The 27,271-nt window shown below is 43.0% G+C and overlaps 1 protein-coding gene across 1 annotated transcript; it reads left to right on the top strand.

Moving 5' to 3' along the window:
• The first annotated feature begins 412 nt into the window (after positions 1 to 412).
• foxj1b (forkhead box J1b) lies at positions 413 to 26,947 on the top strand. Its single transcript, XM_070856784.1, has 2 exons — positions 413 to 932; positions 26,001 to 26,947. Exons 1-2 carry the CDS (start codon positions 417 to 419, stop codon positions 26,802 to 26,804), a joined length of 1,320 nt encoding a protein of 439 aa, XP_070712885.1. The 5' UTR covers positions 413 to 416; the 3' UTR covers positions 26,805 to 26,947.
• Positions 26,948 to 27,271: the final 324 nt, after the last annotated feature.

Below are 27,271 nucleotides of genomic sequence, written 5' to 3'. Positions count from 1 at the left end.
TTAAAGACATGAAATGTTAATACTTTGAATATAATCCTGACTGGTTTCTTACCCCTGCAGTTGGAGGCGATATTCCCTGCTGTCTGTTATCCTTGCCTATATAAAATATTCAATGTGTGAAATAACGATGGAGCCTGAAACTCCAATCCATTGCCTCGCAATAGTCAAACGCGAATTTTGCTCCAAAGTTTAGCAGGTTGTAGCATTTATATAGTTCTGATTTACACAAGCTCGCTTGACGTCTGAATCGTCCCTGTAATAATCTAGCATTTCCCTTTTGCAGATTTATAATTCTGAATTATTTTTCTTTTCAGCCTCGCATAATTACTAAACCTTGCTAATCCTTTCGATTTCACAGTTCGAAAGAGGGAGTGAGTGAAATCACTCACTGCGAGTTCAGAACCTGACTGTAAACGATGCCTGTTCTGACCACGCCAGAAATCGCCACTAAATTTAAGGAGAATTGGATGATGCTTCATCCGGAGGACGAGGAGAACGTGAACGGGGCCGTGAACCTGGACGACAGCTTGACGAGTCTCCAGTGGCTGCAGGATTTCTCCATCCTGAGTGCGAACCTGGAGAAACCCCCCAACGCCCAGCATCACTATAAGCAACAGTTCCCGGGGTCGGACGGGCCTGCCTCCCCTCCAGCCGGAGACACGGCTGCCACCGGGATGCCACTCAGTCTGGGCAAACCCACCTCGGCCGCCACCGGCACCAAGACCCTGATCCAGTCCCACCCTCCTTCCCAGAGCCCGGTGCAGGACGTCGATTACAAGACGAACCCCCATGTGAAACCGCCCTACTCCTACGCCACCCTCATCTGTATGGCAATGCAAGCGAGCAAGAAGAGTAAAATCACCTTGTCTGCCATCTACAACTGGATCACCGATAACTTCTGCTATTACAGGCACGCTGACCCCAGCTGGCAGGTAGGTTGGGTGTTCGAGGACTGTGTTCAAGCTTCATGTCATTTGATATTGACCATCATTGGGTCTTATTCCTATTAACTTGAATTCCTTAAACTTGTCATAATGCATACTGTTTCACATATCAACATTATTTTACAGTTAGATTAATATGTACTTTTTGATATTTATATGCCATTTCCTATGCGTATACTTTCCATTTTTTTTAAAACCAGAATTAAAATGGGTTGAACGCCGCAGCAAAGAGGTGTAGTGTGAATTTGGTGCGATCCGTGGACAATCCTACATGCCGATTGGTGCTTCTTCATCCTTTCAAACACCATTGAGGCTATCCAAATGTGATTAGGGCAGACCTCAGGAGACAGGCAGTGCCTTAGCAGCCCAGTGTGCCATTTCTAAACACAGGGAAACACAACTGCTATGTTTTTTTCAAAATTGTGAAGAACGCCCGAGTAAACAATAATAAACGTACTAAGCGGAGGATAGATCAGCCAATTGATGGCCGTTGGCACAGTGCGCAAGTGCATACATTATTGTGTGGGTCCAGTACAATGGCATGGCATGCTGCTATAAACTGATAAGGATCAAATGCAGATACAAGTTTTTAGTGTAGGCATGACAGTTAATGTAACAGTTATATTACTCACTGTTGGCTTTTTGTTGAATAGTTGCTACACCACTTGTTTTGACTGATGATGAATGGGAAAGAATCACATTAGCATACTTGGCAAGAAAAGTCAGTAGGAGGAAAATATCTCCGCATGCAATGCCATGACATCATTGTATTTGTATACGTGCTGAGTTTACCGATTGGTCCATTAGCAAGACTACGTCGCACTAGTTCCAGGTCTGGTGTGAATGAAATGGGAAAATAAAATGTATCCTGCATTATCCAACTGATTAAAATAGTTGTCTTCCTTAAAGAATATTGATTGGGAAAGCTAATTATCAAGAGACTGGAGCTTGAAAAATTCCTGCTACTAGGATTGATCGAGTTGATGACTGGCATGTGTTGCAATGAATTGGTTTGATGAGAAGTATCTTTGGCAACTGAGTTGCCTATTTATTCAAGCCTCTTAACTATACTAGGGCAGTTCAAAATTAGAGCCCTCAGTATAAGATAGCCACTATTAACAATCCAATAGGAAATTCAGGAGAAACTCCTTTACCCAGAGAATGGTTGGAATGTGGAACTTGCTGCACAAGGAGTAGTTGAGGTGAATAGTATAGGTGCATTTAAGGGGAACCTAGATAAATATGAGGCAGAAAGAGATAGAATGATGCAGCACAGAAGGCGGCTTTTCGGCCCATCCGTGCCGATGTCAGCTCGTTGAAAGAGGTATCCAGTTAGTCCCACTCCTCTGCTCATTCCCCATAGCCCCGTAACTGTTCCCCTTCAAGTATTTATTCACTTCCCTTTTGAAAGTTATTATGGAACCCGTTCCGGCAGTGCGTTCCAGATCATAACTTGCTGCATAATTTTTGTTCCTCATGTCGCCTCTTTTTATATTGCCAATTACTTTAAATCTGTGCCCTGGTTACTGACCCTTCTGCCACTGCAAACAGTTTCTCCTTAGTTACTCTATCTAAACCCTTCTCTTAACCTTCTCTGCTCAGAACAGCCCCAGCTTCTTCAGTCTCTCCACATAACTGAAGGCCGCCTTCCCTGGTATCATTCCAGTAAATATCCTCTGCACCCTCTCTAAGGCTGTGGCATCAAGAATTGATGTCTAGAATTGGCCACAATACTCCAGCTGGGGCCTACCCAGTGTTTTATAAAGGTTTAGCATAACTTCTTTGCTTTTGAACTGTATGCCTCTATTAATAAAGCCAAGGATGTCACATGCCTTTTTAACAGCCGTCTCGACTTGTCCTGCTACCATCAAAGATTTATGTACGTGCACCCCAAGATATCTCTCTTCCTGCACCCCCTTTAAAATTGTATAATTTAGTTTATATTGCCTCTCCTCAATCCTCCTACCAGAATTAATCACTTCACTCTTCCCTGCATTATATTTCATTTACCATGTGTCTGCCCATTTCACCAATCAGTCTACGACCTCCTTAAGTCTGTTACTATCTTCCTCATTGTTTACTACATTTCAGTATTTTGTGTCATCTGCAAATGTTGAAATTATGCCCTCTGCACCCAAGTCCTGGTCATTTATTTATATATCAAAAAGAGCAGTGATCCCAACACTCACCCCTGGGGGAACACCACTGCACACTTCTCTCCAGTCTGAAAAGTGACCATTCACCACCACTCTCTGCTTTCTATCTCTTAACCAATTTCTTATCCATGCAGCCACTGCCCCCTTATTCACATAGGCTTCAATTTTGCTAAGAAGTCTATTAAGTGATCCTTTATCAAATGCTTTTTGAAAGTGCAGTTGATGTTGTGTATATGGACTATCATCAACCCTCTATTATTTCATCAAAGAATTCAATCAAGTTAGTGAATAGAAGGATATGTTGATAGGGTTAGATGAAGTAGTGTGGGAGGAGGCTCATGTAGAAATGCTGGCATGGACCAGTTGAGCCGAATGGCCTGTTTCTGTGCTGTACATCTACGTACTTCTAGGTTGTACGTGTGTCTCTTTTTCCCCTCTCCAGCTTTGTTCTTGGCTTACTATTAAAATGCCATTGCTCATATTAATGCTTTGTTTACACAACTGGTATTAATGTCTATTTACATTCAATTTCCATGTAAATTTTGCAAAACTTTAGATAAAAAGTTAATTAATTCCCTCCCTTGTTAAATTGATCTTGATGTTTTAAGTTGTTTGTGAGGTGTCAAATCAGGTCATGAACATAGAAACATAGAAAATAGGTGCAGGAGTAGGCCATTCGGCCCTTCGAGCCTGCACCACCATTCAATAACATCATGGCTGATCATTCCCTCAGTACCCCTTTCCTGCTTTCTCTCCATACCCCTTGATCCCCTTAGCTGTAAGGGCCATATCTAACTCCCTCTTGAATATATCTAATGAACTGGCATCAACAACTCTCTGCGGCAGGGAATTCCACAGGTTAGCAACTCTCTGAGTGAAGAAGTTTCTCCTCATCTCAGTCCTAAATGGCCTACCCCTTATCTTAAGACTGTGTCCCCTGGTTCTGGACTTCCCCAACAACGGGAACATTCTTCCTGCATCTAACTTGTCCAGTCCCATCAGAATTTTATATGTTTCTATGAGATACCCTCTCATCCTTCTAAACTCCAGTGTATAAAGGCCCAGTTGATCCAGTCTCTCCTCATATGTCAGTCCAGCCATCCCAGGAATCAGTCTGGTGAACCTTCGCTGCACTTCCTCAATAGCAAGAGCGTCCTTCCTCAGATTAGGAGACCAAAACTGAACACAATATTCCAGGTGAGGCCTCACCAAGGCCCTGTACAACTGCAGTAAGACCTCCCTGCTCCTATACTCAAATCCCCTAGCTATGAAGGCCAACATACCATTTGCCTTCTTTACCACCTGCTGTACCTGCATGCCAACATTCAATGACTGATGAACCATGACACCCAGGTCTCGTTGCACCTCCCTTTTTCCTAATCTGCCACCATTCAGATAATATTCTGCCTTCGAGATTTGCCCCCAAAGTGGAAAACCTCACATTTATCCACATTATACTGCATCTGCCATGCATTTGCCAACTCACCTAACCTGTCCCAGTCACCCTGCAGCCTCTTAGCGTCCTCCTCACAGCTCACACCACCACCCAGTTTAGTGTCATCTGCAAACTTAGAGATATTACACTCAATTCCTTCATCTAAATCATGAATGTATATTGTAAAGAGCTGCGGCACTCCACTAGTCACTGTCTGCCATTCTGAAAAGGACCCGTTTATCCCGACTCTCTGCTTCCTGCCTGCCAACCAGTTCCCTATCCACTGTATATTACCCCCAATACTATGTGTTTTGATTTTGCACCCCAATCTCTTGTGTGGGACCTTGTCAAAAGCCTTCTGAAAGTCCCAATACACCACATCTACTGGTTCTCCCTTGTCCATTCTACTAGTTACATCCTCAAAAAAATTCCAGAAGATTTGTCAAGCAACATTTCCCTTTCATAAATCCATGCTGACTTGGACCGATCCTGTCACTGCTTTCCAGATGCGCTGCTATTTCATCCTTAATAATTGATTCCAACATTTTCCCCACTACTGATGTCAGGCTATAATTACCCGTTTTCTCTCTCCCTCCATTTTTAAAAAGTGGTGTTACATTAGCTACCCTCCAGTCCATAGGAACTGATCCAGATTTGATAGACTGTTGGAAAATGATCACCAATGCATCCACTATTTCTAGGGCCACTTTCTTAAGTACTCTGGGATGCAGACTATCAGGCCCTGGGGATTTATCGGCCTTGAATCCCATCAATTTTCCTAACATAATTTCCCGCCTAATAAGGATATCCTTCAGTTCCTCCTTCTTACTACATCCTCAGTACTCTGGTACTTCAGGAAGGTTATTTGTGTCTTCCTTTGTTCAATTGGTCTGCCATTTCTTTGTTCCCCATTATAAATTCACCTGAATCCGACTGCAAGGGGCCTACGTTTGTCTTTACTAATCTTTTTCTCTTCACATATCTATAAAAGTTTTTGCAGTCAGTTTTTATGTTCCCGGCAAGCTTCCTCTCGTACTCTATTTTCCCCCTCTTAATTAAACCCTTTGTCCTCCTCTGCTGAATTCTAAATTTCTCCTAGTCCTCAGGGTTGCTGCTTTTTCTGGCCAATTTATATGCCTCTTCCTTGGATTTAACACTATCCTTAATTTCCCTTGTTGGCCATGGTTGAGCCACCTTCCCCATTTTATTTTTACACCAGACAGGTATGTACAATTGTTGCAGTTCATCCATGTGATCTTTAAATGTTTGCCATTGCCTATCCACCATCAACCCTTTAAGAATCATTTGCCAGTCATTTCTGGCCAATTCACACCTCATACCATCACACCTCAGACCCTAGTTTCTGAATTATCTGTGTCACTCTCCAGCTTAATAAAGAATTCTACCATATTCTGGTCACTCTTCCCCAAGGGGCCTTGCTAATTAGTCCTTTCTCATTACACATCACCCATCTAGGATGGCCAGCTCTCTGGTTGGTTCCTCGACATATTGGTCTAGAAAACCATCCCTAATACACTCCAGGAAATCCTCCTCCACCGCATTGCTACCAGTTTGGTTAGCCCAATCAATATGTAGATTAAAGTCACCCATGATAACTGCTGTACCTTTATTGCACGCATCCCTTATTTCTTGTTTGATGCCATCCCCAACCTCACTACTACTGTTTGGTGGTCTGTACACAACTCCCACTAGCGTTTTCTGTCTTTTGGTATTCCGCAGCTCCACCCATACTGATTCCACATCATCCAAGCTGATGTCCTTCCTTACTATTACATTAATTTCCTCTTTAACCAGCAATGCCACTCTGCCTCCTCTTCCTTTCTGTCTGTCCCTTCTAAATGTTGAATATCCCTGGATGTTGAGTTCCCAGCCTTGGTCACCCTGGAGCCATGTCTCCGTGATGTTGACTTGTGGGCATATCCTCTTTGCACTTGTGCACAGTACAGTAAAAATGTATTTGCATTAAATGAAAATTAATCATATGTAATGTGCTCTATATTATCTAAATGAGCTCAGAATCTAGCAGTTAATAACAAATGTAAATAGTGATGAAAATTGCCAGTTAATCATGTTGTTCAGATATTTGCGTTTATTAACTTTTCATGATTCAGTATGCCCATTCTTAATTATATTTTCTTGTACCTTCCAGTTACACAATGGTAATGGAGCTTGAGGTGTGTAAAGTGATATGGAGGAGGGTGTTCCGTTCAGACAGTGGCAATCTGCTCATTCCTGAAACATAGGCCTTGTTAGTTATGTTTCCCAATCAAAGGCTGGCTTGTTTCAGATTAGAGATGAACAAGAAACATTTATCATTAAAGTTATCCATTTTCCTTTTCTCCTATTCCAAATTTAGTACCTTACTTGTTCTTGTGGATCTTCTCTTGCCACTTTGGATTCTTCCAACAAGAAGGGTGGACAACCTGCTCCCAGGCCTCTGCCAGCATTGCTCTTTTGCTGACCATTTAAAAATACTGTACAAAAGAGTACTTGGCTTTCAATGGTATTCCAAATCAGGAGCTCTCAGTCAGGGCAATCATGCCGCTGCCTAGATTGAAATTAAAACTGAGATTTGTAAAGTTTATCTTTAGATAAGCTTTGACTTAATTAAAGATATTTAAAGCTGAGGAAAAATGTTCACATTGTTTGTCACTATATTGGAGGAGAAAATAGGAATTTAAGCAGTTTGGATTTGATCCAGATTTTATTTTCTGGGCAGTAATTTCACTTATGCTTAATTGAGAGGTTCCTATTACTAAGGGTTAGTTGCTATGAAATCATGTTTGGAGTTTACAGTTTGCTATCTTGTGTTCTGACACAATTTTTATTTATTTGAATTTGCTTCATGCCTGTATATCATGTGGCGATGTTCAAACATCAAGTTTCATTGCTTGCACAAATAAAGAGACCGTCACAGACTGAGGTAGAAGCTTATAGCATTCAGAAGATAATAGGGTTAAATTCTGCTTTCCCCAAAATGTTTGCTAAATATTTTTTTTTTCTATCGTAGTCTTTTAATAATCTGAAGTTCCAATTGTGTAAATAGCAATTATCTGAATTATCAGCGATAGAAAGAGCAATTTAAATCAGAGATCTTGGCAGCTGTTCTGCTGGAGGATAATTCAACAATATGAAACAGCGTGGGTAAGCAGTATAATCATGCATATGTATCTATAACTGGAATTATTCCAGGGTTGCAGTTGTGATTATGCATTCCAGCATTGTTGCTTCGCAATAGCCTGCTTGAATTGGGTGAGTACTGTTAGTGCTGAATGATAAGTTAAACAATTTCAAACAGTGCAATTCTTTTTGTGCCCATTGTACATTTGTAGGGAGGAGGATTAGAATAGTGATGAAGAATAACCCTATTAGAGAGTTAGTTTTGCTCTAATGCAGAAAGTTTCTCAGAGGCTTGGAACCATACCATAGCTTGGAACCATAACTAGTTCATAGTAAAGTCACACAATCAACAGATATACTTTCTGGGTTGTTTCAAATGACTCTGATTAAGCTCAATTGATTTCCCCCCCTCCCCATCAATTTTTCCCCCCACCAATTTTCTCTCTCCCTCCTCTTCTAAAATTTGGATTCTATGGTCGGTTATGGTTCCATTGGTGCTTGTTACCCTCTGGCACCATATCCAAGTGTGCATTATTCACGTGCATGTCTTGATGGGGTCAGTAGGCTATTAAGCTATGGCAACCCATTCCTGTCCTTAGATGATGACAGCGGATGTCCAGCTGGACTGACTAGATAGTGATCAGGATCAGAACCCCGAACTGATTTTCACTCAGAGGCACTGAGGTAAATTGTAACAACCATACTTTCATCCTGACTGACATTAACCAACCCAGCATGGACTGCGGATCAAATCGAATACCGTCTTGGAGAGCGTGACTCAGCTTCTTAGTGGATGTACTTTCTGAGCATTTTGAGAAGAATGGATTCAAGTGGCCCAGTCTCTCATTAAATGGCAGGGCATGTGCAGTTGCCTTTTGCAGTGGAGTTACTTGCAAATAGTTAAATGTTTCCGTGAGTTAAAGGACTAGCGTGTTGTGATCCATCTAATTTCTTCAGCTTCCATGATAATTGAGTGACTGTGCACCATGGCATTCACTTCCATGGCTCTGTGTCCATGGCATCAATTTGGGATGGGGTGAGGGGAAGGGGCTGGATGGAAGAGGAAGGGGGGTGGTGGAGGGATGTGATGGGGGCGAAGGAGCTGGACTGATGGGGTGGGGAAAGAGGCTGGATGGAAGAGGGGGGTTGCTGGAAGGGATGTGGTTGGAGCGAAGGAGCTGGAGGGATGGGATTGGGTGGGGCTGGAGGGGTGGGATTGGGTGGGGCTGGAGGGGTGGGGTAGGGGGTGGATGGGGGAGGGAGATGGAGGGATGGGGTGGGTGGGGGGGGGAGATGGAGGGACGGGGTGGGTGGGGGGGAGATGGAGGGACGGGGTGGGTGGGGGGGAGGGAGATGGAGGGACAGGGTGGGAGATGGAGGGACGGGGTGGGTGGGGGGGAGGGAGATGGAGGGACAGGGTGGGAGATGGAGGGACGGGGTGGGTGGGGGGGGAGATGGAGGGACGGGGTGGGTGGGGGGGGAGATGGAGGGACGGGGTGGGTGGGGGGGAGATGGAGGGACGGGGTGGGTGGGGGGGGAGATGGAGGGACGGGGTGGGTGGGGGGGGAGATGGAGGGACGGGGTGGGTGGGGGGGGGAGATGGAGGGACGGGGTGGGTGGGGGGGGAGATGGAGGGACGGGGTGGGTGGGGGGGGAGATGGAGGGACTGGGTGGTGGGGGGAGATAGAGGGACGGGGTGGGTGGGGGGGAGAGATGGAGGGACGGGGTGGGTGGGGGGGAGAGATGGAGGGACGGAGTGGGTGGGGGGGAGAGATGGAGGGACGGGGTGGGTGGGGGGGGGAGATGGAGAGAAGGGGTGGGTGGGGGAGGGACGGGGTGGGTGGGGGGGGAGATGGAGGGACAGGGTTGGTGGGGGGTGAGACGGAGGGACGGGGTGGGTGGGAGGGGGAGACGGAGGGATGGGGTGGGTGGGGGGGGGAGACGGAGGGACGGGGTGGGTGGGGGGGGGAGACGGAGGGACGGGGTGGGTGGGGGGGGGAGACGGAGGGACGGGGTGGGTGGGGGGGGAGACGGAGGGACAGGGTGGGTGGGGGGGGAGTTGGAGGGACGGGGTGGGTGGGGGGGGAGATGGAGGGACGGGGTGGGTGGGGGGGGGGAGATGGAGCGACGGGGTGGGTGGGGGGGGGAGATGGAGGGACGGGGTGGGTGGGGGGGAGATGGAGAGATGGGGTGTGTGGGGGGGGGGAGATGGAGGGACGGGTTGGAGGGAAAGGATGGAGAGATGGGATGAGGGGCTGGAGGGGTGGGTGAAGGTTCTGGTGTTATGTGGGGGAGGGGCTGGAGGCATGGGATTGGGTGGGGGAAGGGGCTGGAGGGATGGGGTGGGGGAAGGGGTTGCGGTTGATGGGGAAGTGGTTAGAGGGATGGGGTGATTGAGGGGGAAGTGTTTGGAGAGATGAGGTGGGGGAAGGGGTTGGAGAGATGGGGTGGGGGAAGGGGTTGGAGAGATGGGGTGGGGGAAGGGGTTGGAGAGATGGGGTGGGGGAAGTGGTTGGAGAGATGGGGTGGGGGAAGGGGTTGGAGAGATGGAGTGGGGGAAGGGGTTGGAGAGATGGGGTGGGGGAAGGAACTGGAGGGATGAGGTGGGGGAGGAACTGGAGGGGTGGGGGAAGGGGTTGGATCGATAGGGTGGGGGAAGGGGTTGGAGCGATCTGTGGGAGAAGGAGATGGAGGGATAGGGCAATTGGAGGGATGGGGCTGGGCATCGATGGTGAAGGGGTTAGATGGATGGAGGGTTGGGGGTGAAGCATTGGAGGGATGGGGGTTGGGGTGAAGGGGGAAGGGGTTGCTGGGATGGGGGTTTGGGGTGAAGGTTTGCTGGGATGGGGATGGGGTTGGGGTGAAGGGTAAGGTGTTGGAGGGGTATGTTTGGGTTGCACGGTTGCTGGGATGGGGGTTTGGGAAGAAGGGTTGCTGGGATGGGGGGTTGGGGAGTGGACTCTGTGCCAAATCTGAAGTCTGAATAATCACAATGCCCGGGGTGTCCAAACTGCATCCCGAGGTGTGGGATCCTTGCCTTTGAAGCCAAAGCAATTTAGTCCCATTTACATTTGATTTCATGGGCACAGAAGTTTGGGAATGGCTGTACTTAATACTGTTCACTCACTGGTTGATAAATCCTACATCTCAACAAGATCTGTTCAGATCAGCAAGTCCAGAATTGTGAGAATTAATAGGAACATGGATTTTAACTACATGATGTTCCCTGATTCTACTTGGTATGCACTTATGTAACAGTTGAAGATAAGAAGCTTGGATACCTCCAATTCAGTTGATTTATAGTTTGTTCTCGAGTCTGTGTTATCATTAGGTGTATTCAGTATATTGGTCTCGATCTCCAGCGGAAAAATCACGCTTAAGACAACACACTTTAACTTTGTATGAAATGCTGCTAATGCAGCACTTAGTTTGTCACCTTGAATTTCCCCACATCAATGCAACCACAGACTTGGAACCACCCAGTGCCTCATTGAACATTATCTAACTTTTTAAAAAGCCTTGTTAGACCCAGTCCAAGTTTGGAAAGACACAATCTATAATGTACTACTGGATATTTTTCATAGTTCAAGTTGACATAGTATGAAAGTTTCACACACCCACCAAGTGACAACACTGCTCTGAATGTATCTGATTGCAATCATTTTCACTATATCCCAATCACAGTACCAAAACAAATTGTAAAATTAATTTACTAATAGCTGCTTTCATTGAGTGCTGGTGCAAATATTTGGGACAATTTAGAGCTATTCATTGTGCAGAAAGTATTTGGTTTGTGTGTAGTTTGGTCCAGTGCTGAACAGTACGGAACATATTATTCTCCCAATACTAAGTATTGGTGGGACCCACATGAGCATTTAATTTGCCATTATGCCAGAAGAATTCTGGTTTAGTAAAAGGAGACTGACAGCTCACTCTTTAGTTGCGTCAGTGGTTGGAGATTATTTCATTGGTGTTTGTGTTTTCCATTACTACTTGTCGTTTTGACAATTTAATTATTCTTTGACTGTGGAAAAAAAAATATCAGGTGGTCAAAATTTGGGCAGAGGGTCTCTTGTAAGACAGCTGACAATTAACCAATTGTATTCGGAAGGATTGTATTGAGCAATGTAACTGGATCCGGTAACATGACACGGGGGTTGGTAATGAATCTTTCCAATAAGAGAAGACAAGGATTCCAGTACCTGCGACATTGTCTTTCTATAATAGTGACATAATTCAAGCTGCTCTTTACAGTAATGATGACTGAACACTGAAATAAATGGATGCAGACCTGCACAAAACAGGTGATGGATGCCTGAGGAGACACTAACTACCTAGTCTAAATTAACTGTTAAAACAACTAGACGTGACATAGTTTAAATTCCCCTCTCGCATTTTAATGTTAGCCCTGTTTAGTTCATTTTAGTGTCTCTCAGTTTCATATGATGAAACTGGCCCACAACTGGTGTAATGTTTCTTCTCATAGTGCAACAAACAGTGTTAGCAGCATGCCATAGCTTGTGATATGTCAAGTTCATTTGATGGAGGGGCACAGATGTAGGTCATTAAAATTTAATTGAATAACACACCAAAGTGTGTGTGCACCATCTTGTCAAACTAAGGATAGTCTGAAGAATGATGGATTTGACTTCAATCAAATTTTAACCTTCCTGATTATCTCCATTTAGTAAAATGGTACACAAACATATCCCTCATCAATCCACTGTAGCATCTTGTTTTTAATTTTGTTGGTGCAATTGTATAATTTTAAATCCGATGTGCTTTTATCATGAAATGAATATCAAATATGATTTCTGTGGAAACAATATCCATACTGAATTTACATTAATATAAAAATCACTATTTAATTATATAAGTTGTATATAGTCCATATAATTACCACAAGACTAAGATGCACTTACTGTGCAAGCACCTGCCATCATAACTCACTCGCCAATTCAATGCCCCTCTGTCAAATTACACTAGTCCTCTTGCATTATTCTCACTTTCATTCATTAAAGAAAAAGCAAAGGGCAGATATTGGTAGACTGACTGAAGTTGAGGTGATTGAGTATATTTTAATGATATCATGGATTTGAGGTGCTGGGGCAAGACACAGGCTGCAGGGAAAGGCTATAAAAAAGCATCTAGTATTTCCTTTTGAACCTGATGCAAAATGCTGCACATGGTGGATTTCTGACCGTGACTGACTTAGCCAGAAGCAATTGTTATGATTTGGTTATATGAACAGGTCAAGAGTTGAATATCTTTGCCACAAAGCATCTCCCCACTTCACATATACCCGTATTCGGAAACCGCTGGTGAATGTTAGTCATTTCAGCATTGTTAAATATTATACTTTTTTTCAAGTATCTGTAATCCATTCCACAGAGGTTGTGCAGTCTCAGACTGTACCCACTGATGCAGTCAAGCAGTACACAGTACTGCTGGGTTCTGGACTGCCTCAAGCACACTGTGGCATCGGCACACTTTCAAGGTACAAGAACTAACATGTAACTGCCTGATTAAGACCGTTGTGGCTTAGCTTCTTCCCTTTGTCAAGATGCTGCTGGTGCACACCTGGATACAGGTGCCACCAGCCTTTCCAGTACCTTGCACAGCTGTCCAGAATCTTGCCTCACTGGCTAGCTCTAAGCTCAGTAGGCTTCTTTTTTTAAACAACCAAAGGCATCAAAGCCAGTCCTCACCTAACACCTATATACCTACACATTGTAACAAGGGTACTGGATAGTGGAATAGTAGCAACACTGGCTGTTTTATTCTTCCCTTCCTAGCCCAGAAAGTTCAAGGCCAATTGTATGACTCCAGCTGCTGGCCTGGTTATGATGAGGATTCACATCTGGTCAGTGCAGTTACCCACAGAACCATTACGGAAGCTGTGCTTTTAATATTTGATTGAATAACATATAATTGCTAAGTATGTTCACCATCTGGAAATTGATGGATTTCATTTTTATTCTTATGCCTTACTCTTCCAGATTATCTCCATTAGGGAATAAACTTTTAATAAAATCCATAAATTGCAATCGGAAATCATCTAATTTGCAAAATTATTATGTTATGGTTGAAACTTCAATCAATTATAAACTTCAATATATCATTTATGTAATTTAATATATTTAGCATATTAAGTTTACACTTTCTTTTGCACAATCGATTTGTTTAGTTTGCAAAAAGGATTCCATGTCATATAGAATCATAGAAACGTAAAGCACAGAAGGAGGAGGTCATTCAGACAGTCGTGCCTGTGCTGGCTCCTTGAAAGAGCAGTCGTGCTTAGTTCCACATTCCCGCTTTTTGTTTTTAACCCTATAATGTCCTGATCCTCAAGTACCTATCCAACTCCCTTTTAAAATTATTTATGGGATTAGCTTCCACCACCTTTTCAGGGCGAGCATTCCAGATCTCCCCTCCAGATCTTTTGCAATGATTTGGAATCTGTGACCTCTGGTTATTGACCCACTCGCCAGAGGGAATAGCTTTTCTCTATCTAATCCATCAAAGCCTCTCCTCATCTTGTAAACCTTCATTAGGTCACAGCTTCACCTTCTCTGTTCCAAGGAGAACAGTCCTAACTTTTCTAACCTCTCGTCATAACTCAAGTCCCTCATCCCCGATAAACCTCCTCTGTACCATTTCTAAGGCCTTTACATCTTTCCTGAATTGTGGTGCCCAGAATTGTCCACAATACTCCAGCTGAGACCGAACCAGTGATTTATAAAGTTCTAGCATGATCTCTGCTTTTTATTCCATTCCTCTATTTACAAACCCACGTAACCCAAATGTGTTTTTTTTAACCACCTTATTAACTTGCCGCACCGCCTTTAAGGATTTGTGTATATTGACACCAAGGTCTCTCTGCTCATCTACACTTTTCAAAATCGCGCCATTTATAGTATATCATCTTTCCATATTAGTCCATGCAAATTGCATAACTTTACACTTCTCTGCATTGAACTCCATCTGTCATGCCTTTGCCCATTTTACCATCCTGTCCGTCATCCTGAAGCCTACAACTCCCCTCATCACTATCTACGACTTTGCCAAGTTTCATATCTCACGCTCACTGAAGCTTTACTTATTTTCACTTTGAATCTTTCAATTGCAATGCATGTGAAATGACTTAATATAGATCAAAAATAGATTAATTAGTGCCTCCTTGTACAAACGTTCAATTATATACGCGAGCTGGGTGGCATTAGCTTAGCCCTGGCGTTCATTCTTGCTCATGCACAGTTTTAATGCAACTTCATTGCACACAGTACATGGAGGTCGGATAAAGCTCAGCACCGAGTACACTGCACCGAAATAGTGATGGCGATAAACAGTTTTGTAAGGAACATTTTTCTTTAATTTAAGTGAGGCATCCGTACCAAGTCTGATCCTGCACACACATGCATTTCCAGCAGCAGTTACTGGGTAATGGTCAGGAGCAAGAACCCTGGTCACTTTGTACTCTTCCTTACCCAGGGCAGTGAGGCAAACTTTACTGAAATTACCTAAATTACCTGCACAGTTTACAGAATTGAACCTGAAAAGTTCCTGCTTTGTATGGCTTAGCCGCTAGCTGCATAAACGTGCTGAGCTATTTGTGGGGGCGGGCAGGGGGAGTGCTATTTTTTTAACAACTGCCCAGATATAGAACTTAGCGATAAAAGAAAATTCCATTCTTGACGCTGACTTTGGAAGAAAAGATTTGGAGGCATGCACATTCCACAAATGTGTCGAACTGGCTGTGGGAGAGGTTGAAAGCCATGTCATAGTCAACCCTACGCTGACCATGCCCAGTCATTGCAGAGCAGCAATCAATGAATCAAACTGGTGCTGAGTTATATTGTCACATTAACAGAGTACCAGTCTGAGACCATCGTGCTGAAGCTGTACTGCTGTGGTCAGGTTATATGTTGAGAACTGCATTCAGTTTCGGTCACTGAAACATCCCAACCCTGAGAGTGATGCAGAAAAGGGGCATGATGCTGATCCCTAGCATCCGAGGACTAAGTTATGAGGAAGGGTTAGCAAAGCTCAGACTCTCAAGCCTGGAAAGGAGACAAACGGAAGGGCACCTTATTGGGATATGTAAGGTATTAAGTGGAATAGTAAAGGTTAATCCAGAGCAGTGTTTCAAATTAAACCAGAACTGTAAGACAAACGGACACAAATACAAGGCAATGTCAGGACTGATGTCAGGAACACACTTCACAGAGTGATGGGCACCTGATGTTCCGGATATGTAATGGAGGCAAAGACTCTGGAATTATTCAACATTCAGTTGTGATGAAGGGACCGGACTATCGGTATCTGTGGAAGGTCACCTCGCTGAGCTGAATAGTCCGCTTCATCTTTGTGAACACCTGGCGATATATTAAATTCTAAGTTCCCCAGGTCAGTGCCTTCACTGACACAAAACTTTAATCACTCACTACTTCACTTGCAGCAGACGCTGGATCAGTTCCTGTGGAGTGGAGGGTAGCCAATGTAACCACACTTTTTAAAAAAGGAGGGAGAGAGAAAACAGGGAATTATAGACCGGTCAGCCTGACATCGGTAGTGGGTAAAATGATGTAATCAATTATTAAGGATGTCATAGCAGCACATTTGGAAAGAGGTGACATGATAGGTCCAAGTCAGCATGGATTTGTGAAAGGAAAATCATGCTTGATAAATCTTCTGGAATTTTTGGGGGATGTTTCCAGTAGAGTGGACAAGGGAGAACCAGTTGATGTGGTATATTTGGACTTTCAGAAGGCTTTCGACAAGGTCCCACACAAGAGATTAATGTGCAAAGTTAAAGCACATGGGATTGGGGGTAGTGTGCTGACGTGGATTGAGAACTGGTTGTCAGACAGGAAGCAAAGAGTAGGAGTAAATGGGTACTTTTCAGAATGGCAGGCAGTGACTAGTGGGGTACCGCAAGGTTCTGTATTGGGGCCCCAGCTGTTTACATTGTACATTAATGATTTAGACGAGGGGATTAAATGTAGTATCTCCAAATTTGCGGATGGCACTAAGTTGGGTGGCAGTGTGAGCTGCGAGGAGGATGCTATGAGGCTGCAGAGTGATTTGGATAGGTTAGGTGAGTGGGCAAATGCACGGCAGATGAAGTATAATGTGGATAAATGTAAGGTTATCCACTTTGGTGGTAAAAACAGAGAGACAGACTATTATCTGAATGGTGACAGATTAGGAAAAGGGGAGGTGCAACGAGACCTGGGTGTCATGGTACATCATTGAAGGTTGGCATGCAGATACAGCAGGCGGTTAAGAAAGCAAATGGCATGTTGGCCTTCATAGCAAGGGGATTTGAGTACAGGGGCAGGGAGGTGTTACTACAGTTGTACAGGGCCTTGGTGAGGCCACACCTGGAGTATTGTGCACAGTTTTGGTCTCCTAACTTGAGGAAGGACATTATTGCTATTGAGTGAGTGCAGCGAAGGTTCACCAGATTCCCGGGATGGCAGGACTGACATATCAAGAAAGACTGGATCAACTGGGCTTGTATTCACTGGAGTTCAGAAGAATGAGAGGGGATCTCAAAGAAACATTTAAAATTCTGATGGGCTTAGACAGGTTAGATGCAGGAAGAATGTTCCCAATGTTGGGGAAGTCCAGAACCAGGGGTCACAGTCTAAGGATAAGGGGTAAGCCATTTAGGACCGAGATGAGGAGAAACTTCTTCACCCAGAGAGTGGTGAACCTGTGGAATTCTCTACCACAGAAAGTTGTTGAGGCCAATTCACTAAATATATTCAAAAAGGAGTTACTACTAGGGGAATCAAGGGGTATGGTGAGAAAGCAGGAATGAGGTACTGAAGTTGCATGTTCAGCCATGAACTCATTGAATGGCGGTGCAGGCTCGAAGGGCCGAATGGCCTACTCCTGCACCTATTTCCTATGTTTCTAACCCAGTTTTCTATATGTATTTAGAAAAATGAGCCCCCATTTTAACACCCCCCTCCCCCCCATACCTGACTAGAATGAGGGGGTGCGGGGCTTAAAATCCTTTCACTGAACTGCTCTTTCGATCCTCGCTGGCAGCGTCCCATTTTAACAGCCGTGTTCTGGCCAGCCAGTGAGGCCCTCGCAGCAGGCAGGTAAAATTCAAACATTGGGGACTGATGATGTCATTCAGACTGGACTATTTTAACTCTGGGCAGCCACATTCAGTGCTTGGTGCCAGTCTTGCCAGTAGCACCGGGCACAAATGAACAGCAGGCCCACAAGAGGGTTGAAAAGATGTTGAAAATATAGTTTTTTAAACATTCTCTGTGGGCCAAGAGGAGCAGGATTGATCCTCCAGGCCCCCCCAAAAAATCTAGGGCCCCAAACTTCCCACACCTTACCTGATTGCAATTGCCTAACCCGCTGTTTTCCCCCCTTCTCCCCCAACCGCTTGCCTGATTGTTGGGGACCATTCCTGTGGTGTGGGTCACCGACCATGACCTCCTGTAACATTTGCCTTAGGAGTCAGGCCTAACTTATTTAAATGAGTCCTGGAAGTTAGAATGGCCAGAGTTTCACATCCTGGCCTTGGCTCGCCCGAGTTAAAATCGGGGTCATGGTGTACCACAAATGGTGTACAGTTTGCCTGTTGGAGAGGAGCTCAGTACAATTGAACATTTTGCTTTGTTCTACTTTTGCGTCAGTGCTTTGCTGCAAATATTCTAACTAATCTTTGACTCTTATATAGATGAGTATTGTCCAATGCGTTGGTCACTAGCCGCATGTGGCTAATTGGGAATCCAAATGTGACTAATTGCATAAAAATGAGTAATAGTCATTGTTGCTCATGTGATCTCAACACTCGTATTCGCACGGCATATGCATGTGTACTTTAACTTTGTGCATTTGTTGGTAAAATGAGCACAGTTGGAGTGCTTTACTTCTTTGGTTAATAAATGGTAGTAGATGTTTGTTCAGTGAACATACATGTGAAGTACATTTATCTGTAATGTGAGAGTCAATGTAAGGTCTTTTCTACAAAATTTAGTGCATGCAGCTAAAACGGTGTTGCCACAGCAGCAACTGTGTTGGCAATGCACAGATAAATCAACATCTGAAAAAGAAAAATAGGTTAACATTTCAGGTATGACTTTTTAATCAGATTTCTGGGAGAGATTTCTCTCTAGATGGTTCTGATCTTCCTCCACAACTTCAGTCGGAGATCTGTGGAATCGTTGGAGAAACAGAGAAAGTGTTCATTTCTCCATAGGGTTCCACTGATCTCCCACCGAAGAACCTTCCAGGCGTCTATTGGTACCACGTGAGCTAGAATCTCATTATTCTTAAAGATAACCCAAGTTAATCAAGGCACTTAAGAGGAAATTAGATACACATGAAGACAAATATTGAAGGGGCCTGATGAAAAGGCTGCTAAACGGAATTCTAATAGGTAGTTCTGATGTGGGCCCAGCACCATCACAGACATAATGGCTGAAATATTCATAAAGCTTTTGAAAATATGCCGTAATGATCATAAATAGGTTTCAGTTACATGGGCTAAGTTTGCCTGAGTACATCTCATCTCCATTTCATTAATTTTAGTTCAATGTGGCGGTGAGAGCAATGAGTTAGAAGGAGACTGCAGTTAAAGCAATTTGTAATTGATGATTCATAAACTGCAAACTATAATTGTACCTTGATTGCAACAAAACACTGTCCTCACCAGCTGTTATACACTGCTGCTTCTGCCCTGTTCCCTGAGGTGATCTTCGCTGCCTCTCCTGGCTCCTACTTGAAACTTATGAGTTGATGCAGGACAAGACTCTGCCACGCAACGAGAGCAATAATTCCCAATATTATAACCGCATGCTTCAGACAAAGCTGGATTCATCTGTCACAGTGGGTGCCCACTGTTTAAAATAAAAGTCTGCACACCCCTGAGACATGTCCATGTCTCCCCAGAGTTTGAGAACTGCTGGTCTAGTCTGTGTGGAAGAAGTACATGGCTTGGATTTCCTGTACAAATAATCAGATAAGCTTTCTGACCAAGCAAATCACTTTTTAAAAGTATGTTGAGTTAGTTAACTTGTTTGTAAAGCAATGCAATCTACATAAAACATATCTTGGGTCTAAAAATATTTGCCCTTTATCACATGTAGATGAATAGTTTCTCTTTCAAATAAAGCCACGTTTGTTGTGGAGCATGTTTGCTTCCATATTTTTCTAAAATGCACTCAGTGAGCTTTCCCGACTGAGTTGGGATTTTAGTTGTGGATTCTGATTGATGAAATATATAGAAAATTACTTATTTTCAGAATGAGAAAAAACTTAGGTGGGATACAAGCTGGGATTCATTTTAGAGTTTTGTCATCGTGTGCCAATAATTGGCATCCAGTTTGAAAACAAATTTTAAGCTCAATGTACCAATTTAATGTGTTTCTCACATTGAGTTGACACACACAACCCGCATTTGATGAAGGTCTCCGTCCGCCCAAGTGCTGCCCAAAGGACCGCCGATGACCGGCGAGGTACCTGACTCTACTTTCGGCGGGATTTTCATCAGAGAGGTCCCTTGAAGGTCGGCGGACGGTAAATGAGCGACTTATGCCGCCAATCTTGGCGGGAGGTCTCATTCTCGGCGGCAAAGGCACTTGCTGCCCAAGTACCGCTGAGGATGGAGTTGGGCCCACAGAGGGTCGAGGAGCTGAAAAGTAAAAGCATTAAAAAGTCATCTGAAGATCCTTCAGGGGACCCCATCCAGGTAAGTACCTGTAACAAAATAAAGTATAAAAAGTGTGCTAACCTTTTTTTTTCGCCATCTTCTTGCCTGCCGTTGGGGACAGGCCAGCCTCCAGCCAGCGGTTCATCCCCGTTCTGTCGCCGACTCCCGCCTGCATCACTGTGGGGTAGAAATTCCAACGTCCCCGGGCCCGTACGCAATGCACATGCGCTGAAAACCAGCTTTTCCAATCTGTCAAGTTAGAGCATGACAGATCGGGAGCGAGGACATTTGTACGTGGAAGTTTGCGATATTTACGCATATCTTGCCCAGCAAATGTCCTCAAAAATCTTGTGCCTGAAAAAGCAGGCGCATAGCCTACTTTTACATGCGCAAGTGTTTTAAAACACACAAAACATATAAAAATAAAGTTATGAAAACATATTTTATTGTTAAAAACCCTCCCCACATGGTAAGCTTATTTTAAGGCATAATTAAAAAGACTTTTTTTAAAAATCGGGAAAATATATTTTTTTATAAGACATTAATAACTTTAATTTAAATGAATCTTAAATATGTAGTGTATATTTTCTATTTTTTAATTAGTGTTTTGGGGGGGGTTTCTCATTCATAGTAAATAGGAGTTTCGGACTTACGAAACTCCTATTATTATGAATGAGAATATTTTATACCTGATTGGCTGCCCAGAGCCATGTGACTCCAGCTCCAGGCCTGCACACGTCCCGACATGCACGCGCTGCGACGCGCAGCGAGAGGAGGCCTGTGGATCGGAAAGTCGAGCGGGCGCAGCAGCTTCAGGTAGGTGCGCATTTTTTCTCTCAAAATCTAGTCGAATGCCCGCGGGAAAGAGAAAGTGGAATTTCTACGCCAATATCTCAGCTCGGCGGGCGGGAGGTCAGTTGCGCGACTTGGCCATTTGCTGACGTGGGCATTCCCGGCAGCGCTCTCCTCCTGCCCGCTCCAGGCCACGTCGAAAGTGGCACTGGACAGATGTTGCAGAGGAATGTCGGCAGCAGTGTGCGGTAAGTTTTTCAATTTCGGGCCCATAATCTGTAGTTTGACACTAGTGTAAGTAGCCTGGTTTCATTTACAAGAAGTGGTATGAAACCATCTCGAGGAGCAGGACTCTCACTATTCTGGCTTCACGCTCCACAATGCATAACTGCAAAGCAAAATTCCTAAACATTAAAATCGGAACAGTTGACCCTTTATTAATATCAAAATTATCGGCAACATTTGGATGTTAATTGGCAGAGTATACATGTGCAGAACTCCACTTTGGCTGAGTACAGAGTGGTGTAGAGCCAGCAGTATTTCAATTCAGTGCTTTCAACTCGCATTGCTTTTTCTAAGCAGGTACCAGAGCCAGGCATTACCTGTAGCAGAACAGCCAAATAAATGAAAGATGGCAGGCTATATAATTTTATTCAGTAATCTCTTCTGACACAGCAGAGTTACTATTCTGATTTTATTGAGGTTGTAGCAATAAAGTAAGAACATATCATTAAAATTTCAATATGTTTATATTATACAGTGCCTCAAAGTAAACCTTGTTACCTACTGCCCGTATCCTTACTCGCACCAAGTCCCGTTCACCCATCACCCCTGTGCTCGCTGACCTACATTGGCTGCTGGTCCAGCAACATCTCAATTTTAAAATTCTTATCTTTGTTTTCAAATCCCTCCATGGCCTCACCCCTCCCTATCTCTGTAGTCTCCTCCAGCCCTAAAACCATCTAAGATCTCTGTGTTCCTCCAATTCTGGCCTCTTATGCATCCCTGATTTTAATTGCTTCACTATTGGTGGACATTCCTAGTCCCTAAGCTCTGGAATTACCTCTCTGTTTCTCTACCTCTCTCTCCTCCTTTTAAGATGGTCCTTTAAACCTACCTCTTTGACCAAGCTTTTGGTCATCTGACCTAATATCTCCTTATGTGACTCGGTGTCAAATTTTGTTCACTAGCTCTCCTGTGAAGCCCCTTGGGACGATTTACTATGTTAAAGTTGCTATATAAATGCAAGTTGTTATTGAGGAGACCTTAGCTGAACAGAACTTTCTGTAACAATCATTTGTGTGAAATTGCATTTAGAATATCCATTTAAGAGAAACTCTGTTTTTATTTAAGATCTTATTAGAAATGGCCATAATTCCTATACATATATCATGGATTTTTAGAAATTGCAATTTAAAAAAAATCACAATCAGGTAAAATGTGAGGCTGTACTTGTTGAGTTTAGGATCAGCAGACTCCATAACATCCCAAAGCACATCACAGCCAATTAATCACTTTTGAAGTGTAATTAGGTTCTTATACAGGCAAAGGCAGCAGCTAATTTGCATGCAACAAGATCCTATAACAGCGAATGAGATACATAACCGAATAATCTGTTTCTGATGGTGTGTTTGAGAGAACAATGTTGGTCAGGTCACCGGGGGAACGCCCCTCTCTTCTTCAAATAGTGCTCTGGGATTTTTTTTAATGCAATCTGAACAGGTGGTTGGGGCCTTCATTTAACACACCATCTGAAAGGTAGCCCCACAAACAATGAATTACTTCCTTTTACTACTGCACTGAAGTATTAAACTGATATATGAGCTCAAGTGCTAAAGTGGGGCTTGAATCCACTATCTTCAGCTTTGTATTCTCTACTTCCACAACATATCCAGTCAGTTACAGTTACTATTTGAACCCATGCCTTCTGTTGCCTAGGCCCCAAGCTCTGGAATTCCCTGCCAAAACCTCTCCGCCTCTCCACCTCTCTCACCTCCTTTAAAATGCTCTTAAAACCTACCTCTTTGACCAAGCTTTTGGTTACCTGCCCTAATTTCTCCTTATGTGGCTAGATGTCAAATTTTTTTGTCTCATAATACTCCTGTGAAGCACCTTGGGACGTTTCACTACGTTAAAGGTGCTATAGCAGTGCAAGTTGTTGTTAACATTGAAATTGCTTTTGCAGAAATTCTACAAATTAGGTAGTATTTGCCCAGGAAACTAACTGTGTGGTTTCTTTGGTGGTGGGAGAGCTTAGAAAATATTGTAGGTAGATCATTGCAACACTAAAGATGTGTAAGAGATTTATCATTAGTAGGAAGGATGAAGCAATAATAATAGTGGCCAAGAGTGCCCTGGACTTGTGACTGAAGAAGGCTGCATGGGTCAGGGGGGTATTTCCTCTGTTTTGTTCTCGACTTGTATTGAAATTAGAAATGTGAGTGTAAAGAATACTTCATCACAGCTACAAAAAGCATCATTATATCTTCCATCATCTTGAGAGGACATATAAAGAGAGAGATAAATGCAGAAAATCGGAGAATGGGGAACAACATTTTTTAAATATGGGTTTGGAATTGTTTCTGTGGCCCCCCCAGCCCATGATTTTAAAATTAATCCAAACTGCGGAGTGCAGAGGTGGAAAATCTCAGCTATAGAGGCCATGTTTGATGAATTAACTTTTTGGGAGATTATAGGATTAATGCAGAGTAGCAGATAAGTATCAAATGAATGATAATATAAAATGCAATGTACATAAAATTATAAGTGCCTATAATTTAAGCCGCCACTTCAGTGTGGTACTGGGGGCCTAATGCATTATCAGAGGTGCAGCCATTCAGAGTAAACTTTAAACCCAGACCCCATTTCTGTTCAAGTAGATGCAGAAGATGCCATAGTACTATTTGAACAGAGCGGGAGAGTTTATCGATCATCCAGGACCACCAAAACTGGTCATTATCTCCTTTGCTGTTTGTGGGACCTTGCTGTGCACAAATTAGTTTTTCCATTTGTCTGCATAACAACAGTGACATTTAAAAATTAATTAATGGCCTATGAATCACTTTGGTACATCTTGGGATGTGAAAAGATAAAGAAAAATCTTGCATTTATATAGCGCCTTTCATGACCTCAGGATGTCCTAAAGCACTTTACAGCCAATTCAGTACTTTTGAAGTGTAGTTACTGTTGTAGTCTAGGAAACTCAGCAGCCCATATATGCACAAGTCCTACAAACACGTTTGTTAATAGGTCAAGCAGCAGACATTAGTGGCCAGTGTAATGGCCACTTTTTATAATATATAGGCATTTTTGTCACCTTTAATATTTATCAAAGACATCATATAACACAAGCCATATTAAATAGAACAAAAAGTACCATGGAATATAAATTGGTGAGACAACTACATTTCATTTTCATGCAATATAAAATGATGGCTTTATAATGAAAGTTGATAGCAAGGGGAGAACAGAAAAGACAACCACAAGAATGTGGTATTTATGGAACTTCAGAGGCATTTGATAAGAGGCTCAGAAGAGACTGGTTAGTAAAATTCAGGTGTGTGGTACAAGAGGAAATATAGAAGTGAGGATGGTTTTCAGACGGGAAACAAAGAGTTAGGTCAAATGGGTATTACTTGGACTGGATAAGGGTTGGAAGTGGTGTACCACAGCTTCAGTGTTGGGTCTACTGCTGTTGTCATATATAGATGATTTGGACTTGGATATAGAGAACACAATCTCAAGTTCTAATGCTGAAACAAAAGTAGGAGGTTTGTCAAACAGTGTGCAAGATTGTAAAATAAGATATAGATATGTTACCAGAATGGGTAGATGCAATGTGGATAAATGTGTAACAATACACTTTAGAGAAAAGACAAAGAATAGAATTTAATGGAAAGGCACAGAAGGGTATGGATCAGCTGAGAAATCTAGGGCTTTGAGTGTAAGTAAAGGAATAAAAATGGGCAATAGATTTTTGGTTTTATTAATAGGAACATAAAGTACAAAGTAAAGATATAATCTAATCAATTTATACAAAACAATGGTTAATCTACAGTTAGACAAGTGTGTACAGTTTTGGGAACCCTGTTATAAAAAGAAAATTGAAGCCATTGAGAGTGAATAGCCAGGATGGTGCCAAGGATGGGAAAGAGCGCTACTATACTGGGACTACTTCCACTCATCATAGGCAGTCCCTCGTATCAAGGATGACTTGCTTCCACGCCAAAAAGGGATGAGTTCACAGGAGTTTCAATGAAGGACTTAATATTCCAGGTCCCGAACTACATCTTGAAGGGTGCGTCGATTTTTTTTCCACTGGAGCAGAAATGGCTAAGAGGAGATGTAATAGTGTTTTGAAATTACTTTTTCATTGAGTGAGAAGGGAAAGATTATTTACTCTGGCTTTGAGTCAGTGACATGGAGTCATAAATTTAAAATTATACATTGTCACTGGGAGTGGTTGTGGCAGAGACCATTGCATCTTTTAAGGAAAAAGCAGGTAAATATTTGAAGCAAAGGAAGGTACAAGGAGGATAAGTGAAGAGAGTAGGCAGTGGGATTAGTTTTGGATTGCTCTAGCTATGAGATAATGAGCCAAATGGTCTCTTCTATGTTTAAATGTCTACGGTTAGCCCAGATTGGACTGAATTTAATATTTAAAACTAGGTTATTCCTAAAAAATGCGGAACAAAATATTGTAAATAAATAATATACCACTTTAATATACACTCATGCACCTTGAGCACTATTTTTATAGGTCTAGTTAAGTAACAGTAATTTCTTTCATACTTCAGATGTAGATTTTGTCATATTAATGTCTCTCTTTTTTTCCATCTTATTTACAGAATTCTATTCGTCATAACCTTTCTTTAAATAAATGCTTCATGAAAGTGCCAAGACAGAAGGATGAACCTGGTAAAGGAGGTTTCTGGCAAATTGATCCACAATATGCTGATATGTTTGTTAATGGTGTATTCAAAAGGAGAAGGATGCCTGCAACTCATTTTAGCACCCTCAAACAAAACAAACTACCGTCTCTATCTACATCTGAAGTTTCACTAAATCCATCAACTCCATCTTTTCTGCCTTACTCTGGGACTGGACATGCATCTATGCGGTTCATGGAAAATGGTCACAGTAATCAAATTTTCAACTCCTCAGACAACCAACGAACTGCAAGCAAACGCAAGCAAGCCCTGCCAAAACGAACAATGAAGATGGCCAGAACTTCCAAGTCTCCACTGCTGGCTCACGATGATAGAGAATCAGAATCCCTCAAGGGAGACTTTGACTGGGCCTCGGTCTTTGATGATGTGTTCAATGCAAATGGGAGCAATTTTGAGGACCTAGACATCAATGCAGCATTGAACTCACTGGGGACAGAGCTGGACCTAACTGTCCAAGGAAGGCACATTAGCCCACAGTCTAAATGGTGCGCCATGGGAATGGACCAAGTTCTTGCAGAAACCACCAGCCAAACTCCCCAATTTGAAGATTTTACTTTTTTCTCAGATGCTCAAAGGCATCCATGGGAGGAGATGAAGGAAGAGTACCAAGTGACCCCTTTGAATATAGATCAAGGCTTCAACTTCTATGAAGGATTCTTCAATGAAATGCATCAGTGGGAAAGAGGAGACACCTTTCTGTGACCAAACTATATTCTCCAAATGATCAATCTTGAACCATTTGCTACATTAGCATTAATGCTCTTGATTATTGGAAATGTACAGGTTACGTGAAGTTCCTTTATACTGTTGAAAAATGACCCGTTTGTTTTTTTTATTGTTTATAATTTTTACACTGGAATACCATTTAACAGAGATTTCTGTCATGGTTAAAAGAAAACAGTCTGAAATTCTTAATAGTTTTAAGATCATACCCTCTGATTACATACCAGATTGTACCACTGTAGGTGCTCAATGCTGCAATATTTGGAAGGGATGTGTTGTCAAAGCTATTTGTCATTTCAGATTCTTTATCTTTGTTCAAAACCGAAAATTGCTCAATTGCACTTGACACTTTGGAAGACCATGTTGCTGAAGTGAAAATATTATGCCAATAGTCAAGTCAAGCAAGCATACAACGAATGGAACTGTGACGGCACTATATACAGTCA

This window comes from Pristiophorus japonicus, chromosome 15 (assembly GCF_044704955.1).
Source record: "Pristiophorus japonicus isolate sPriJap1 chromosome 15, sPriJap1.hap1, whole genome shotgun sequence".
NCBI lineage: Eukaryota > Metazoa > Chordata > Chondrichthyes > Pristiophoridae > Pristiophorus > Pristiophorus japonicus.
The sequence above is the reverse complement of the archived record's forward strand: the minus strand, read 5'-3'. Positions and strand labels throughout refer to the sequence as shown.

Bases quoted from the DNA above. Each gene is read 5' to 3' on its own strand.
- foxj1b (XM_070856784.1), top strand. From the start codon at position 417: ATGCCTGTTCTGACCACGCCAGAAATCGCCACTAAATTTAAGGAGAAT. The intron at 933-26,000 runs GTAGGTTGGGTG...TCTTATTTACAG, and splicing joins ACGCTGACCCCAGCTGGCAG to AATTCTATTCGTCATAACCT.